We start from the raw sequence: 17,037 nt of genomic DNA on the forward strand, positions 1-17,037 counted from the left end.
GTGTGCCACGTTTTCGTCGTGGAAGGGTTTCCTTTGACGCCGGCCGCAAATTGCGAGCGTCTCTCGGCTCAGCGGTCGGCCTTCAGAGAGAGAGAGAGAGAGAGAGCGAGCTGCGCAGGGTTCCCTCACTACCTTAAATACCTTGAATATCTGTCACCTGAAATGTCCTTGAAATCACAGCTGTCAGAAGTACTTTAAAGTGCTTACGTTATTTCAGCGATAATTCCAAAATGCTAACGGTCAACGTTTTATACAAATTGTGCCGTTTTGAAACAACATATTTGGGATCAGAATCCATACTCTGTTAAAATAGATTGTGATTAAAAGCTGATCCTTGGACAGTATTCTTTGTTTGTGGTATTTAGATGGGTATGGGCATTTAGATTACCACTCATGGCCTGATTGTAGTTTTGAAGGGTCCTTTAATTTTGAGCAACGGGACATTGAATGGACATGAATTTGCGGTATTGGTAAATGTAGAAACTGTCTGATGACAGTAATGACAGTGTGGGGGGGGACCTCTGTACCATAACACATACCACAGCGTCTCCTCTACTCGCTCACAGGCATTACAGTCTGTCACATTAGCCGTTAGCTGTTGCCCTTTCATTAAATATGGTTTCTTGTGTTCATGCTCATGTGTTGGTTTTGAAGGGTGATGCGGGTTAGTGTTATATCTCCTTTCTCGCTGACTCTGTTGCTTTTCAGCAAGCAGACGAGACCTTGGACTTTGAGGAGCAGATCTTGGAGGCGGCCAAATCCATCGCCGCAGCGACCAGTGCCCTGGTGAAGTCGGCTTCGGCGGCACAGAGGGAGCTGGTGGCGCAGGGCAAGGTACGGACTGACGGGCACAGAGGAGACAGAGAGGGAGAGTGGCTCACAGAAACTGCCACTGTCAGGAAGAGTCAGAGAGGCACACTGAAGATAATATCATAGCGCTGAGGAAGATGCCTGAAGAAATGTTATTACTGTGCAGAAGACTGACAGAGGCCATATTTACTGTGATGAGGAGTCGCACACAGAGGCAGTATTATTGAAGAAGAAGAATAGAATCCTGACAGTGAGATGGAAATTCTGAAGCTCAGTCCCAAGCTGCTGGTCATTTTCAGTTTCAGATTCCTGTTTGTAATTACATTACTCTGTGTGTGTAATACCTGCCTCTGTCCTGTAGGTGGGGTCTATCCCTGCTAATGCCGTGGATGATGGCCAGTGGTCCCAAGGCCTCATCTCTGCTGTGAGTCATACACACAACCTGTCAACACACATACAAATATACACACAAACATGCGCTTGCGTGCACATACACATACACACACACACACACACACACACGCACACAAACAGAAACACAGACACACACAGAAGCCAGATATGCAAAACACACACACAATCACACCCACACTCACCATGTAAGTGTGGCTATTTGAGGAATGGCATTCTGGTGTGGGCTTGCAGGAAATGAAGAAGCCGTGAGTGAATTTACTGGCATCAGCACTACTCTCTCTCTCTCCCTCTTTCTCTCTCTCTCTCTCTCCCCTTCTCCCTCCCCCCCTCCCCCCTCCCTCCCTGAAGGCTCGCATGGTGGCCGCGGCGACCAGCAGCCTGTGTGAAGCGGCGAACGCCTCGGTCCAGGGCCACGCCAGCGAGGAGAAGCTCATCTCCTCCGCTAAGCAGGTGGCCGCCTCCACCGCTCAGCTGCTGGTGGCCTGCAAGGTCAAAGCTGACCAGGACTCCGAAGCCATGAAGAGACTGCAGGTGACCTCACAGGCTCAGCTTTCACCAGCCTGTCAACACCTGTTTATGAGATGCACTTTATGAGATGCACCTCAGTATAAATTCTGACTTGGGTTCTGATTGAGGGTTCCCCTTTAAGGAGAACACAGATATTGGGGAACGTTAGGTAATGTTATTAAAACCAGCAGGACACAAATATTTAATTAGCTTTGAATCCTTTAAGAGGTTACTAATTCAATGAAAACAAAAACGGCAACCGTCAGAAGTAATATCCTCAAGTAAACATGCCCAGACCACTGTTGCTAGGTTTCAACCAGATGAATCAGGTGTGCGTACAGCGTCGAGCCTTTGAGAGAATGCAGCCGAATGGGGCGTGGGCGGTCCCTGCTCTAACGGAGGCTCTGCTCCCATAGGCTGCGGGGAACGCGGTGAAGAGGGCGTCCGATAACCTGGTTCGAGCCGCGCAGAAGGCGGCCTTCGCGAAGGTGGACGATGACAGCGTGGTGGTCAAGACCAAGTTCGTTGGAGGGATTGCTCAGGTGAGGCTGGGCCGCGGAGTGCCGGACAGTCACGGCCCTCACCGGGGTCTGGAAAGCAACGTTTCCAAATCCTTCATAGTGAAGGCTTAAAAATGGCTGTCAGTTCACATGCAGACCTTCAGACTCAAAGGAGGCAATGGACTGACCAGAGCCCAGTTTTATCAGGCCTTCTCAGCTGTTTAAAAACTTTTCTGCAAGCGTTGGAAATTAATATCTTTTTTTCATCTACGTCCACATTCAGGAGTAATAGAAAGGTAATCTGCACTCTCCGGTTCTCAGGTTCTGAGGTTCGCCTGAAAGGGTGACTCAGCATCCAAGAAATTGCAATGATACTGTATGACTGCCGGTCTGTTTGTCTGTGTCTCTACATTTCTGACTATAAGCCTCTACAGAGGAATCCCTTGTCAAGATATACGTCCACATATCAAGCTATTTTGTCTATGAAATCATTATACATGCAACTATACACTCCTACCCCGGAGACGTGGGTGGAGTTTCGCTGACCCCAGTCCCTTCGCTCTCATTTGCCCAGATCATTGCAGCGCAGGAAGAGATGCTGAGGAAGGAGAGGGAGCTGGAGGAGGCCAGGAAGAAGCTGGCGCAGATTCGACAGCAGCAATACAAGTTCCTGCCCACAGAGCTGCGGGAGGAAGGGAACTGAACCTCAAACTCCAACTGAACCAATCTTACCCAAGCTGAGCCAACCCAACCCAACCTAACATTACACACACTGAACCAACCAAACCTAATCTTACACACGCTGAACCAACACAACTCAACCTTACACACACTGAGCCATCCCAACCTAAACTTACATGAGCTGAGGCAACTCAACCTTACACATGCTGAACCAACCCAAGCCAATCTTACACATGCTGAGCCAACACAACCTAACCTTACCCAAGCTGAACCAACCCAACTTAAACCTACCCAAGCTAAACCAACCCAAGCAAACCTTACATGAGCTGAACCAATTCAAGCTAACCTTAGCCAAGCTGAACCAAACCAGCCCAAACCTGACCCAAGCTAAACCAATACAACCCAACCTAAGACAAGCTGAACCAACATAAGCCAACCTTACCTAAGCTCAAACAAACTAAGCCAACCTTAGCTAAGCTCAACCAACCAAAATCAACTTCACCGTTGCTGAACCAACACAAGTAAACCTAACCAAGCTGAACCAATACAAACCAACTTTACTGAACCTGAAACAACCCAAGCCAACCTTACCAAGCTGAACCTACCCAACCTTGCCTGACCTAGACTGAATGGCCCCTATCCAATCAATTGTACCTGACAAAGACAAACCTACCTGACTCAGCACTACCCAACACAACCTTACAAATACTGACACAACCATTGACCCAACCCAACCTGATGTAACCCACACCAACCTGAACTGGACCAGCCTTTCCCGATCTGACCCATCCCATACTGCACTGATTGTGTGTGCGTGTGCGTGCGTGTATTTCTGACTGTCTCTGTCTTTATGTGACGTGTACAGGCCCATTTTACAGGCTAGCTCACTCAGTGTGTGAGCCAACAGAGCTGGCTGGTGTCAGCTTCAGACAGCCTGTGAAAAAGAGCTCTGTTCCTGCTTGCTCAGGAGTCAGAAGCAGCAGCGAAAGTGTGAAGCAGGTACCCAGTCACACCATGTATCACACTCACTTTAATCATTGGAATGACTGTAAGTCTAATATTATAAACACTTCCAAATGTTCATATTGTCTTTGTGAAGGGGGTTGTTTAAAGCAATTGTTTCAAGCCTCTGATAAAGTGTTTCTTTCTACCGGCAGGAAGGAATTTCATGATCGACAGAGAGTATGTGTATGCGCAAACACACACGCAAAATCTGTTGTTTTATATCTTTTCAAGAAAAAGAAAATAGTTATTTTAGCCTTTTGAAGGCAAAACCCACACAGTAAATCCACAGCAAATCTCTATAGGAGACTGGAGGTGTTCCTCAAGCCCTGTACTGCTTACTCCCTCTCCAAAATGTTCTGTTCCTATGATCTTGATCTTGAGTATGGTGTACCGAAAGGCAGGGATATTTGGACAGTGAAGGATGATTTATTTTTGTCTTTATTTTCTTTGGATTTAATCCTTTCAATCCATTCTTCCAATGGTGTGGAGAGCATCCTTTTAGCTACTGCAACAGAGCTCCATAAGGCAGAAGCTCAACAGCTTTCTGAGCCCACAATGCACCTTGTGTTTGAATACGTTTACTTCTTCTATCCTAAACATTTATCTGCTTCTATCTAAATTAAAATATGGAATCACAATGTTAGCATATGTCAGAACAACTGCACTTACACTATACCTGAGATGTTCTGATTTTCGTCCATGCTATAAGTAACGCAGGACATGAAGAAGGGCGGTGTTTCGCTTTGACTGGTGTGAACGTCAATGCATTTGTTTAAATAGCCTGTTATTTATCTTCACTTTAACACTTCAAGGCCTAGAGTTTGGGAGTCCCTGCTGTAACAACACAGAATGCAGGACTGCATGGGATATGTCTTTATTTAGTCGGTCATGTTAACATGGACACCTGTGACTCCCATTGGTAGCACCAAAAGCTTGGGTGCCCATATTATCTATGGTTAAGGTAAAGAAAGTTCTGTGAATGTGATCTACTTTTACTAGAATAGAATGGATTGTTTCTTCTCCATCTCTCAAACATAGCCCGTTGGAGCACTACATTTTAAGAAAGTATTTAATGCGTATGCCTGCACAGACTGCACTTGAGAGTGCTGTAACTATTTGTGCTGTACAGTACGTACTGTGGTATCTACAGTCTAGTCCGATTCGTGTTTTTCTACATCTCTGCTACATGTGGAGCCAGCCATGTTCTACAGTAGCTGGTTCTCCAGGCATTTAAATAAAACGTTAAAATGAAAACCGGCACATAAAATAATAAAATAGGTAGCATTTGACAACTCTTACTCAATACAGATTTAGCATATGAGTACATGGAACCATGTCTAAATTTGTTATGTCACTTCACTATGGATCTATATAAGATGTTATTTTGCAGTAGAAACAAGCCAGATGGTGTATTTTATTGGTTACTCAATAATGTATTATTTTTCAAATGTGAAAATGTAAATGGGATCATTTAGCCCTCTGGGTCTCCTGCTCTGTGCCTCTGTTCTGCCCTGCTTATTCAGTTACACAGGGTATTATGAATAGTGACAGCCCTGGATGCATACAGATACTCCAGCTCTGGATGTAAGGCTTCTCTCCTGCCATTGAAGGCCACAGAGAACCCGGACCAGGGAGTCTTATTTCCACTTACACTGAGAAATCAAGATGCTTTGGGCGATGGCTGCTGAATATGTAGCACTGTTGTGGTTCAAGGTGTTTTTCAAGGCAGCATTTAAAAGTGGCCGATGTGAAGATGTGCTTCCTGACTTTGTACCACCCAGGTTACGGGACGCAAGCTGTTTTCGCTACAGAGCGTGTAAGCGCTCCAAGGCACCAGCAACCAGAGTAGACACGTTCCTAAAGTGAGCTGCATTTAGTGAGTGGTCCTTCATCGATGGAATCACCAGCCCAGAATGCTTTAGAACATGGAGCCTGCATCGGGGTGGCATCCAGGTGATGTCAGTCCTGATGACCCATCTGTGTTTTTAGATCCTGTTGTGAAGAATGCAGTTTAGTTTAGTCATTTAGCAGACGCTTGGCGCTTCACTCCTAGTCCCGTGCACTGTCTGATGGCCGACTTTTCGCCAACTTCCCCCGTAGATGAAGGCTCCAGTGGTTTCTACTTTAAGGGCTTTTTAGTTTTTTTGCTTTATTTAATAATTTCATTGCATTTGCATTTCTAGCCTGGTTCTGGCCTCGGCTTTGGGCTCAGGAGTTCTGTCAGAGCAGGTGAATTGATTTTGAGACTTGAAGCAGTTCCACTTCACTTTTGGGGGAGGGCTGAGACAGACTTTTCTTCACGGTACCATGTTTCTGGTTGTATTTCACGCTTCAGCCAATTGATTCCCTGTCACGGTCTCCTGACAAACAGAACTGGCCTCGCCTGGTCATTGTGAACAAGTTTGTTTATAGATGTTCTCAGTGAATACCCCCCCCCCTCCCCCACCATTGAACTCCCCCATTCCAAGTGTGAGAAGATGACATGACACCCTTGCTGCATCGAATATGCAGATGTACAGACGATTTTGGACGTGACATAAATAACCCCTCTTACTCTTGCAGTGCTGTAGACGCTGTAGGGAGCGCTGACATTTCTCATTTTGAAGCACTCTGTATTCTGACCACGTTTCCTCTGACTCCTGCAATATTTCAGCCTCAGCCCGATGCTGAATTACGAGAGCCAGAAACCCCGACACCTTGCCGTATGGCGCGTTTAATCACCGGGTCACGCACCGCTGCGCGCAACGTTTTACAAAATGACATCTCTTCTGTGCGCCCTTTGTCCCTGGAGAGTTTCTGGTCCGGGCTGCGTCGCGTATTAGTGCCTTAGTCTGTTTGCTCTCAAAGTCTTTCACTTGTAAGAACTGCAGCTTGTCCGCCCCAGTTATGGGGGCCAGGGGGTCTGCTACCCTTCAGTACTCTGCTCAGACCTGGTCTGACCCTGTCCAAATGGGTCAGGGTCAGCCTGTCACCCCCACTCTACTCTTCCATATCAGCGCCTTCATCCCCTGCTTATTCAGCATTGCCTTGGAGGACTGCAGAACTGTCTGCTGGTCTAATAATGTGCAGATATGTGAGACATTGACTCTGGACCGCATTTCAAGAGCACGTGCTAAGATGCTTTTGAGCTCCGACAGGTGTGTTTTTCAGTCTTGCTTAAGTCTCAACAAGACTGTAGAGTTGATGTCCTGTTCTCCTCGGTCTTTCTGTTGCCACTATGAATATTGTTTGTTTGTTTTTACTCTAATAATAAATGTAAGGAAGATATAAATCTCAATGATACAGCTTATCGTGATGTATTTTACTGGAAAACTATAAGACTCGTACCTGTATTGGAGCTGTTGTTGTTTGCTGTTCCATTGAAGGAATGAAGTAGTTGTCAGAGAACCACAGTGAGAGGAGACATAAAAAATAATCTGTATGTAAACTATTTATCTGGCCACAAAAAAAATATTTTTTGTATTCACTGAAAATAAAGGCTTTCAAATTACACTGAGTCTTGTTCTCCTTTGTGAAGATGTCACTGGTGGTAATTTTGAAGTTGGATTTATTTTGTTGTAGCAGTGCTTTTCCAAAGACTACTGCATTTCTATTGGAATTTAAGCTTCACCAATTATAATTATTATACTTAATACAGCCAAAGTCTGGTGTAAGGATTTTTTGGTGGGGAATTACATACATTTTTATTTGAATTTGAAATGTGCATTTAGATCAGTTTTCGCATTTTCCTGAACATTTTCCTAAATTTAATCCAGAGTCATTATTGTTGAACGTTGTCCAATTAAATCATACATCAACAAATGCACTTTCTTGGAGAAAGGTTCACCACCGTACTGACCATGTGAATTAGGCAATCTGCTCTCTCTCGCTGACCATGGACAAGATAAGATGAAAGCAAGTAAAGTATGTTCTATTGATGTTTGTACTCAAGATAAATGACCCAGCTGATTTGTTTTACTTGATTGAATGAACTAATGGCATGTTTAACAGCTATAAAAAATAACAATCTTGCAATTTCAGTCACTTGTGCAACTTTACCACAAAATAACACTGCATCACAGTTTCTTTTTTAAATGCCACTTCAAATGCAGTCATTCTGGGCTGCAATTATTGTTTTTTTTTTTTTTTTTTTTTAAAGCTCATCAAAATCCTGGCAGTACTGCAAAATCCACAACAGGGCTCAATGCTGTGGCTATATTAACATATTTGTATGTGGAAGAATATCCAAATAGTTAAGTCATTGTATCATGGAACTATAAAATATAGCTATTAAGTAAAATATAATTATAAAAAAATCATGATCAGATTTTACCATGGATTTGTAAACCAAACAATGCTTCTTTTCTGTGAAATCACAATATAGGCGATATTAAACCGAAAAGTACTTTCACATTTTCTGAGGGTCGTCCTGTGACTCCTTTGGGAACAAGTGTGGGTCCCAGGACCCCAGTTTTGGAGCCTGTTTTACTGCTCCACCTAAACAGGATGCCAGTCCTTCTGGAGTCATTACCCACATGTCATTTGTTTTATTGCAGAGGGGGAGAGAACCCACATCCTTCTGTACTCCAGATCATAACCACAATGCCAATGGACGGTTATGAAAAGCATGGCATTCAAAACACACAGAATGCCACTGTCTGAGTGACTCATGTACTGACCATGATCACTGGGCAATGATTCTCTAAAACTTAAATACATGGCTTACACAATATTTACATAGCTGCAAAAATCAGATTGTTTCGGTCTGTGATTCCAAAAATTCCAAATATTTGCAGGATTTTTCGGTTTTTGAGACATTCCATCCAGCAGATGTCACTGTTGTGTTTCTTAACATGACAAAGCTTGGTCAGTTTGCGGTGTTGAAAAATATGCAGCGGCTAGCCAAGTCATTACAAATTTGAGGTTTTCTGACCATATATGGAGATGGATGTAGACAGTGAAAATAGCATGACTGGAATATCTCCCAGATGTAGGGAATTTGACGGTATGCTGTTCTCAGACGTGACATGGAGGGCTCTCGGTATGGAGCTGTGGTGATTACTATTTGAATGGTTTGGAGGGACTGTGTGGTGTGGTATCACTGGCACAGAGGTACTCACTCTTAGGTGGTTCTCTGCAGATGGACCCAGTTCTGCTGTCTTGAGTGGAGCTCAGCTTCCCCATAGTGTCTTCAGATGCTACTGAGAGGCCAGCCTATAATTTGTGCTTGGACAGCAGACTGTAACAGTGACAGATCACTGAATACAGTATGTGTGTGGGTTACTGTAAAGCTTCTGTGTACCTGCAGGTAACTAAAAGTGAGCATTCGACTATAGTCCTGACAGGAGACTATAAAGACAACATGCCAACGATAGACAGGGAGTCACCATTACAGAATCTTCCGGAGTATTATTTCACCTGTAAGAAACTGGATAAAGTTTTAAAATATTTCATGCATGTTTCCATTCATTTTTACTTAGTGGGTGGTCAAAGTACTGCATGTACCTCTTCTGACATGATGTTTACCAGAGATAGGAAACACCAGTTAGCGGACATAGAGAGACTTGGCAGGAGTGCAAGAAGTGAAACTGAATGCAAGATTCACAAGTACAATCACCTCCCAGCACAGCAGAAAGTCTTTTTTTTACTTAAAAAAGTATTTGCCCAGACTCTAAGGTGGAATTATATGTTCCAGGATCGGCATGCTTAAAAAACTTCTTTATTTCATTTGAAAGAACAGCCGGGTTCTGATTAGCAAACCGCAGCAGTGTTAGCATACAGTCACGCTCCTGCTCTGCTCCTCTCAGTGTTCAGGGGGAATTGGCTGACATGGCTGGAGGGGAGAGGAGTCTTGCTTCGAGGTTTTTGTGGATTCCGCAGTGCCAGTCTGCCAAGATTCTGTTAGCGTTGTAATTTCATTTCTGGTTTTCACCATGGAGGACAGCTTTGCTCCCTGCTTACTCCTGTTTTTGTTGTGATTGGGAATGAAGGGATAAGCTGCTTTATTGCAGTGTGTTGATGTCTGCTCTAAGTGCATGCTTTTCTCTGTTTGTGTGCTGTTTTAATGAACGTTTCACTTTTATCTGGAAAGTATCCTTGGGATCTGAAAAGGAATTATATAAATACAATTTATAATAATAATGATTATTATTATTATTATTCTAAATTTTCTTAATTTCCAGATCGTGTCTGTGTTTTCGAAAAGGATGGTGGTCATGATTAGTGGAACTGGCTTCCCATGAGCCTTTGCGACCAGCGCTCTGTGGCGTATGACCGGCTGCGCCTCGCCTGGAGGACGGCGGTGCCCTGTGATCCGGTGCACAGGGCGCTATGCCGCTAATAAGGGCGCCGCTGCACGCCCGTGTTCTCTTTCAGGCCTCTGGGTAATCACCGTAAACACGCCCGGCTCTCCCAATGTGTCAAACGAGCAGCGCGGTGTTTTACAGGAGTCTGAGCCCGCGCTGCACCGCGCCTAATCCCTGAGAGACAATTACACACCGCTTTGTTCTGTGAAGGGGTCCGGGGGTTCGGTGGGAGGGGGGCGTCAAGCTGCCGAATAGTTTGAGAGGAGAGGGGCCTTTTCTCTCCCTCTCCCTTTTAGTTTCGTGTCAACAGCATGAACATTGGCGGCCGTGCAATTGGGCACGGGGTGTAATTCGGCCCGGTTTTTACCAGAGCTTCGCTCCTGACGGCACGCGAGGGCCGGCCGTCCGGATGGAGGCATATGGATGCTATTAAGGAGGGACGGCGGCAGCGTTTGATGTGTTTGGAGCTGGGAGGGGTCGTGGCCTTGTGAGGGGGGTTGGGTCACTGTGCTTGATCCAGCTGTGTGGATTAAATGGAGAGGTATACGCATTCTCAGCATGCCTGTCTCCCAGGACGGCGAGGGCTCTGATTGGACAGCTCCCCTACCTGTGAAACCTTTTATTCGTTCATGAGAGCAGGCCCTTGGAATAGTGTCTGTCATAGGTCTGCTTTGTCCATTGACCATCTACAGTATATGGTTTCTGTAAGTGCTTGGCACCCTGTGAAGTAGGAGAAAAGCAAGCTCCTGTATTAATCTATATAAAATAATGCCAAATTAGTTTATGTCCACTGTGTCTTATAACTTCTTTCCTATCCTACATACAGGATCTTGAATGTTTGTAAGGGAAGAGTGAGGGCACCACATGCTGCTAATCCCTGCTTTCACATTCCACAGTATAGCGAGTATAGTGATTTGTTCAGATTCACATGATTCTAGCTCCACCAATTCCAGTATTCCTGAAGTATAAGTCCACCAATTTGTACTGAATGTACACTGTATGGCCAAACGTATGAGACACTTGAAATTCAACATCTCATCCAAAATTATGTGCATTCATATGGACTTAGTCCACCCTTTTCTGCTATAACAACCTCCACCCTTCTGAGAAGGCTTTTTACTAGATGTTGGAGCGTTCTGCAGGGATTTGCTTTCATTCAGCCAGAAGAGCATTAGTTAGGCTGGGCAATGATTGGGCCATTAGGCCTGGCCACAGTTGACTTCCAGATTGATTCAAAATACGTTGGATGGCGTTGAGGTCAGGGCTCTGTGCAGGCCAGTCATGTGCTTCCACACCGTTCTCGTCAAAACCGTTTCTGCATGGACCTCGCTGTGTACCCGGGGGCATTGTCATGCTGAAACAGAAATGAGCCTTCCCCAAACTGTTGGAGAAGCACAGAATCATCTAGAATTTGATTGTATGCGCTAGACACTGGAACTAAGGGACCTAGCCTAAAGCATGAGAAACAGCCTCAGACCAAGGGGTGTCCAGATACTTTTGGTCATATAGTGTGGAATGATGATTGGCTTTGCAGTGTATTCATTTATATTTACACTTCCTGCCATTTTACTTCCTGCTTCCTTGGATGAACCCAATCATAATGCATTGGCCATTAGACTCCTGGTTAGTTCAGTAATTGGAATGACACGAAGCTGACGCTATAAACTGGTGAATGTTCTTATAAAAGCATAGCACGACACTTCCAATTAGGCCACACTGTTTCTAAGGGACAATCATTTAATTTGACTTTAGAAAATCGACTTTGTTGGTCTTGTGAAAGCTCGACACTTAGTGTAGAAGAAAAATTGAATGTGAGGGCTTGAATTGCTCCATCTCTAATGTGAGGAAACTGAGATATTTGAAGGGAGCTGTTTTATTACTTAGATGATCTCTGGGCTTTTGCTGAGGCTGCCAAGAATGTTGGTTAGCTTTTTAAAATAAGCTGAAATAACCATTCAAGACCATTCAGCAGAAAGCGTCTCACACTGCCTCTCACTGGCCTGTAAATCAGATTAGAAACAGCCATGCAAGACTGGCCGTGTGAGAGAGAGAGTTAGCGTGAGCGTATATGTAAACAATTTTTATAGCGTTTCTAAAATACAGGCTTCAGAAAGACCATTAGAAAAAGTATAATTCTTTCTGTACAGTAGTTTACTGCACGATGCTTTGGTAATGATGTTCCATCACAGATTTCAAGGGGAAGCAGAGAGGGTGTGAATAAATGTAGGCGAGAGAGGGGAAGGAAGTCTTCCTGGGTGGAATTGTTTTTTATTTTTATTTTTGTTTTTTGTCAGTATAACCAGCACCTGCAGAAAGTAATTATTTTGGTTACTGCCTAAAGATAAAGAGACAATAAGATCCAAAAAATAAGGACTGAATTTTGTGAGAGAGGTGAATTTGAAGAAAATGTGTGAATTATGTTATTCTACTGGTACAAGCCAAATAAAACAAATAAATTACGTTCTGAAAGATACTTCATCAAATTCTGGCACAGAGGTCAAACCTATTAAAGACTAATATTGTTTTAAGTTAAAAAAAATGTATTACAAAATACTTTAAAATAGCTTTTTATTATTATTATTTGTTTTTGCTCACTGCAGTGCCATGGACCAGAGCAGGTCCAGTAAAAAATTAAAATAGGTGTAATGGTTTATTTTAGCTGCCTTCCAAAAGTCATTTATCACAGATTTAATGCTGAAAACCTCTGACACATTCTGAAAGCCTTGGAAGGAAAAACAGAAAAAAAAATTTTTAAAACCCCAAGAACACTTGAAATCTTTTGCATATGTGCTTCCAGGAGAGGCGTATCTTCGTCTGAATGCGCTCAGGAAATGTTTTCTCCACAAGTTTGCCAAGATCAACCTGTGTTCCTTTTTTTCCCTCCTGTAAAATGTTGAGTATAAAATGTCTCCTTCTTTCAGATGCCACAGCGACAAAGTAGAAATATCACCCGCAGCCAAAAACCAAGTTTTCAACCTTAAGTTCAGGGTTTACAAGTTTAAGTTCAACAGGAAGAACGAAGCAGTCAGCGCATAACTATGACTGAATCACTGACCTCTCCTTCTTGTTTGTTTCAGTGTCTGTGCCCCCCCTCTCCATTTAATCCATTCCAATGTTTTGGGGTTCTTTTGGTTGGGGGATTGACCACTTCCAAGCTGTAGGACAAAGACCCAAACCAAATACATTGAGTCTGCCAGTTTTTCTGTCTGCTCAACCCCAGACCAGAACAGTCTTCCAGCTCCCTATCATTGGTTGTTGTTGCATTTTTTTTTATTGTACACCCATTATTATTTTTTCTTGTTTTCTGCTCATCAGAAGCAGTAAAAACCCTAAATGTTTGCATACATACAGCAACATACCAGCTGTAATGAGTTTGCGACATGTAAGATGCCTGAGAAGGGCTGATCTGTCTTTTGTGTACACACAGAGGTATCTGCTTTGAGAGGGATGTATACACACGGGTCAGTCACTGATGGATGAGTGTAAGGTCTCGCCTCCAGTGCAATAGATATGAGTGCTTTACAAAGGTAAACAGTAGAAAGTCCAAACCTGTTTGCCTATGTTGATAACTGAGGTCTCAGTTCTGATGTGTTTCGCTGTCATAGCTTGGATGGTTTTCATTATTTGAGTCTTAGATCTTTTTTACCGAAAGCTTGGGTGTTGGTTATAAAGTTTTAGCTTTTTTTGGAAAATTAGCATTAATTTTAATTAATAATTATTTTCTTTTAGTGGCCAGTCCAAAATCTGTGAATGCAGTGCGCCTTTTGCCTGAGTGGCTTTGTGGTGTGCCCACATTCGTGGAAAGACAAAGGGCGTGGCTTCCTGCCCTCCACTCTCCCAGCATGCTCCCGCGTCACGTCCCTGCATTTTACAGATGCTTGAGCAACTGCGCAGGGAAAATAGAAACACAGACACGGCACCTAAAATGTGGCGACATGTTTGTGGACAAAGCCATTGGATGCAACCTTGATGGGTCCCTGAGGAATGGAGGGTGTGTCTGAGCCCTGGTGGAGCTTGTCTTTATCTCTGTGGTGTAGACTCAGTTCCTGGAGAGGAAACCAGTCCACCACAGGCTCCTTTCCTCAGTGTGACTCTGTAAATGACATTGTCTCAAATGGTGCAGTAGTACCCTATATTGTGGACTGACTAGAGTGCTGCTAGAGTTATAAATTGGCTGACACATTAGTTAGTCCACTACATAGGGAACTAGCGGACCATTTGAAATACAGCCAATGTGCTTGTAGACCCTGCCCATTTGTGTAATGTATCAATCAAAGAATTTACAAGCCAAGGTTCAGGTTCTCTGAAATGCCTGAAGCTATTCAATGCATTCCACTCCACCGCACCAGGTAAGTTGTGCTGTTCTTTCATTAAAGAACACTTCAAATAATTTGCACGGTGTGTACACAAATACTAGAGGGATCACTCTTGAGCAATGAGGTGGGAAATGCCAACTGAAAGCCTCGCTTGAGAGTTGCCCAACAACGACTCTGAGACTGACACAACCATGGTTCGAAGGACACACCACCACAATAAGAGCTGGTTCTTACACAGCAAAGATCCTATTTTTAAATCTTCTTTTAAAGCCCTAATACACCTGGGTGGCAGGGACAGTAGTCTAGCCTGAAGACCATAGAACCTGTACACCCAGCTGAAAACAGGGTGAACAAAGATCAAATGCTGATTTTACTATTTTGGAGCACCCATCTGTCGGTTAGGGTAAATTCTCCAAGTGAGATAAGTGCTGTGTTCCGGGGTGAGAGTGACATGCTGTACACTACTGTATATCCCCCTAAGCCCCTTCACGAAGACAGGCCTTCACAGGGAGAGACACCGTCTCAAAATAAATGTTGCCTTTATTTTGACGTATCAGGAGACGTTCCCACTCTGGAGAATCCTCCCCAGAGTGTGATTGGCCACATCAGTGGTGAACGGAAAACCCCTATTTATATTCACAGAGCCAATCACTACAGTTTGAGAAGAGGCAGAGGAGGAGTCCAGACACTGCGTGTGCATGTTTCCACTAAGCTTCGTTGGACTACAGCAGAATTCTGCCCAAATGTAAGTTTTCCATGACAGTTTTGCAGACCCAAACTCAAGCAGTGCCCGGGTGCAGGCGGTATTTCTCATGCCAACCCCAAATCTCCACCCGTGCCGTACAAAACTTGCTGATTGTTAATTCCCACTTCAAGGTTTCTGCAGCTGAAGTGTGAAGAGAAGTCATTATCAGATTAATGTTCGTTATTTGAGTTACAAAAAATGTAAAATTCCGCTAGCATGCACCATGCTCTGAATGTCCTGGATGAGAGACGTCTCTGGTGTATCATTCTCTCTGGGCCTTTGCTCAACTGTGCTGAAAGATGAGGCTTTTTAAATGCTCCACACAGGGCCTCCCATCTCAGTAAAGTATCGAAAGTGAGACAAACCCATGGAAAGGATGAATGTAAGAACTATTTAAGTCTGTTTAATTTACCAACTGTTTAATGGTACATGGTGGCATGTCCAAATCATCTATATCATGAGCCTGTATGTGGCATATTGCAGTTTAGTACAGTATGTTTCACAATATCACATTGTAAACCAGACATGGTTAGTTTTAAAATGAAGTCTATAATAAGTTATTTATAAAATACAAAAATATTAACAAGATATTATATGGGGAAAATATTGTTTTTTTTTTTTTGTTGAAGACCCTGGCCTGAGACTTATTCACAGTGTCCCAGGGGTCCCTAAACCCAAGTTTGGAAGCGCCCAAACAGTTCTCGATGCTGTTCTCAGATGAGCCAGGGGAACTTTCAGCCAAGTCAAATATAGTAAAGAGCAAGAAATGGGTGTCCTGAGTCAGTGCAGAGTGCTAAGCTATGTACGGTCAAAATCTGAGGGGCGGGGTTATTTTATACAGCAGGTGATGTCAGTGTACACCTGCACAGCTGGTGTGGTATAAATAATAATAACGGATCCCTCCCTCCGCCCTGGTTGGTGTTCTGCATCCTTTGATGAGATTAGGGATTCATGTGATATGCAATGCTTATCCCTGTAATGGTCGTCTGCACAAAGCATTCCAGGGACCACTGCAGATCAGTACTCTGTAAGAGAACTCCCCTCTAAATCTATCTTGCAGTATAGAATGTCTTTTTTTATACTAAGAAAGAAACCCACATTTTATGCACAAAAATTCTCTAAATGTCTTTTGCAGACATTTTCCCCCTTCAGAGCAGCAGTATCCCCTCCCAAAACCGCGAGAAAGCTGAACAAACACGACAGAATATTTTCAGCTTTCGCCGGCGTTGAGTGACGTTCCCGCCGCTGAATGGAAGGGGAATCGCGTTTCAAAGCGGCTAGCGGGACCGCGCAGGAGTGCGCGAGCTGCTCCGTCAGCAGCTGTCACTCTCGGCCAGTCTCAGAGGCCCAGGATGGCAGTGAGATTGGGGTGATTAGGAGCAGCGAGACCAGGACTCACCCACAAGGAGGGGAGGAGGAGAGGAGGGGAGGAGGGGGGAGGGGTACTACACATGTTTACTAGGTCAGGTGAGTACATTTATCCGGATCATTTATTATGCTAACAGTAAAGCTGATTCTAGCACTTCTTGCTACACTTAGTGTCTCCAAGAGTGTTAATTAGATTAGACTGGCTAAAAGAGCCTGAAACAGTGATGTAATGCTGCAGACTTCAGCTCCTCTCTTGCCTTCAAACGAGAGGAGACGGCAGGGACACGATGTGGAAAACACGTCCACCGCCTGAATGTGACGGCCAGAGAATTTAGAACTTTCCTCCCATGCTGGGCTATCCAATACCTTTATGTCTATCAAGGTTTTGTATCTTCCCTGGTAGAAAT

At 44.0% G+C, this 17,037-nt stretch overlaps 1 protein-coding gene across 1 annotated transcript in view; it reads left to right on the forward strand.

Annotated features, from left to right (window-relative positions):
* Positions 1-7,407, forward strand: part of LOC135242735 (talin-2-like) — a 127,130-nt gene extending 119,723 nt beyond the window's left edge. Inside the window, 5 exon segments of the mRNA XM_064313963.1 lie at positions 709-834; positions 1,172-1,234; positions 1,573-1,755; positions 2,148-2,273; positions 2,806-7,407. Coding sequence (XP_064170033.1) covers positions 709-834; positions 1,172-1,234; positions 1,573-1,755; positions 2,148-2,273; positions 2,806-2,934 — 627 coding nt within the window. The 3' untranslated portion in view covers positions 2,935-7,407.
* Positions 7,408-17,037: the final 9,630 nt, after the last annotated feature.

The sequence above is a fragment of the Anguilla rostrata genome, chromosome 16 (genome assembly GCF_018555375.3).
Source record: "Anguilla rostrata isolate EN2019 chromosome 16, ASM1855537v3, whole genome shotgun sequence".
Taxonomy (NCBI): Eukaryota; Metazoa; Chordata; class Actinopteri; order Anguilliformes; family Anguillidae; genus Anguilla; species Anguilla rostrata.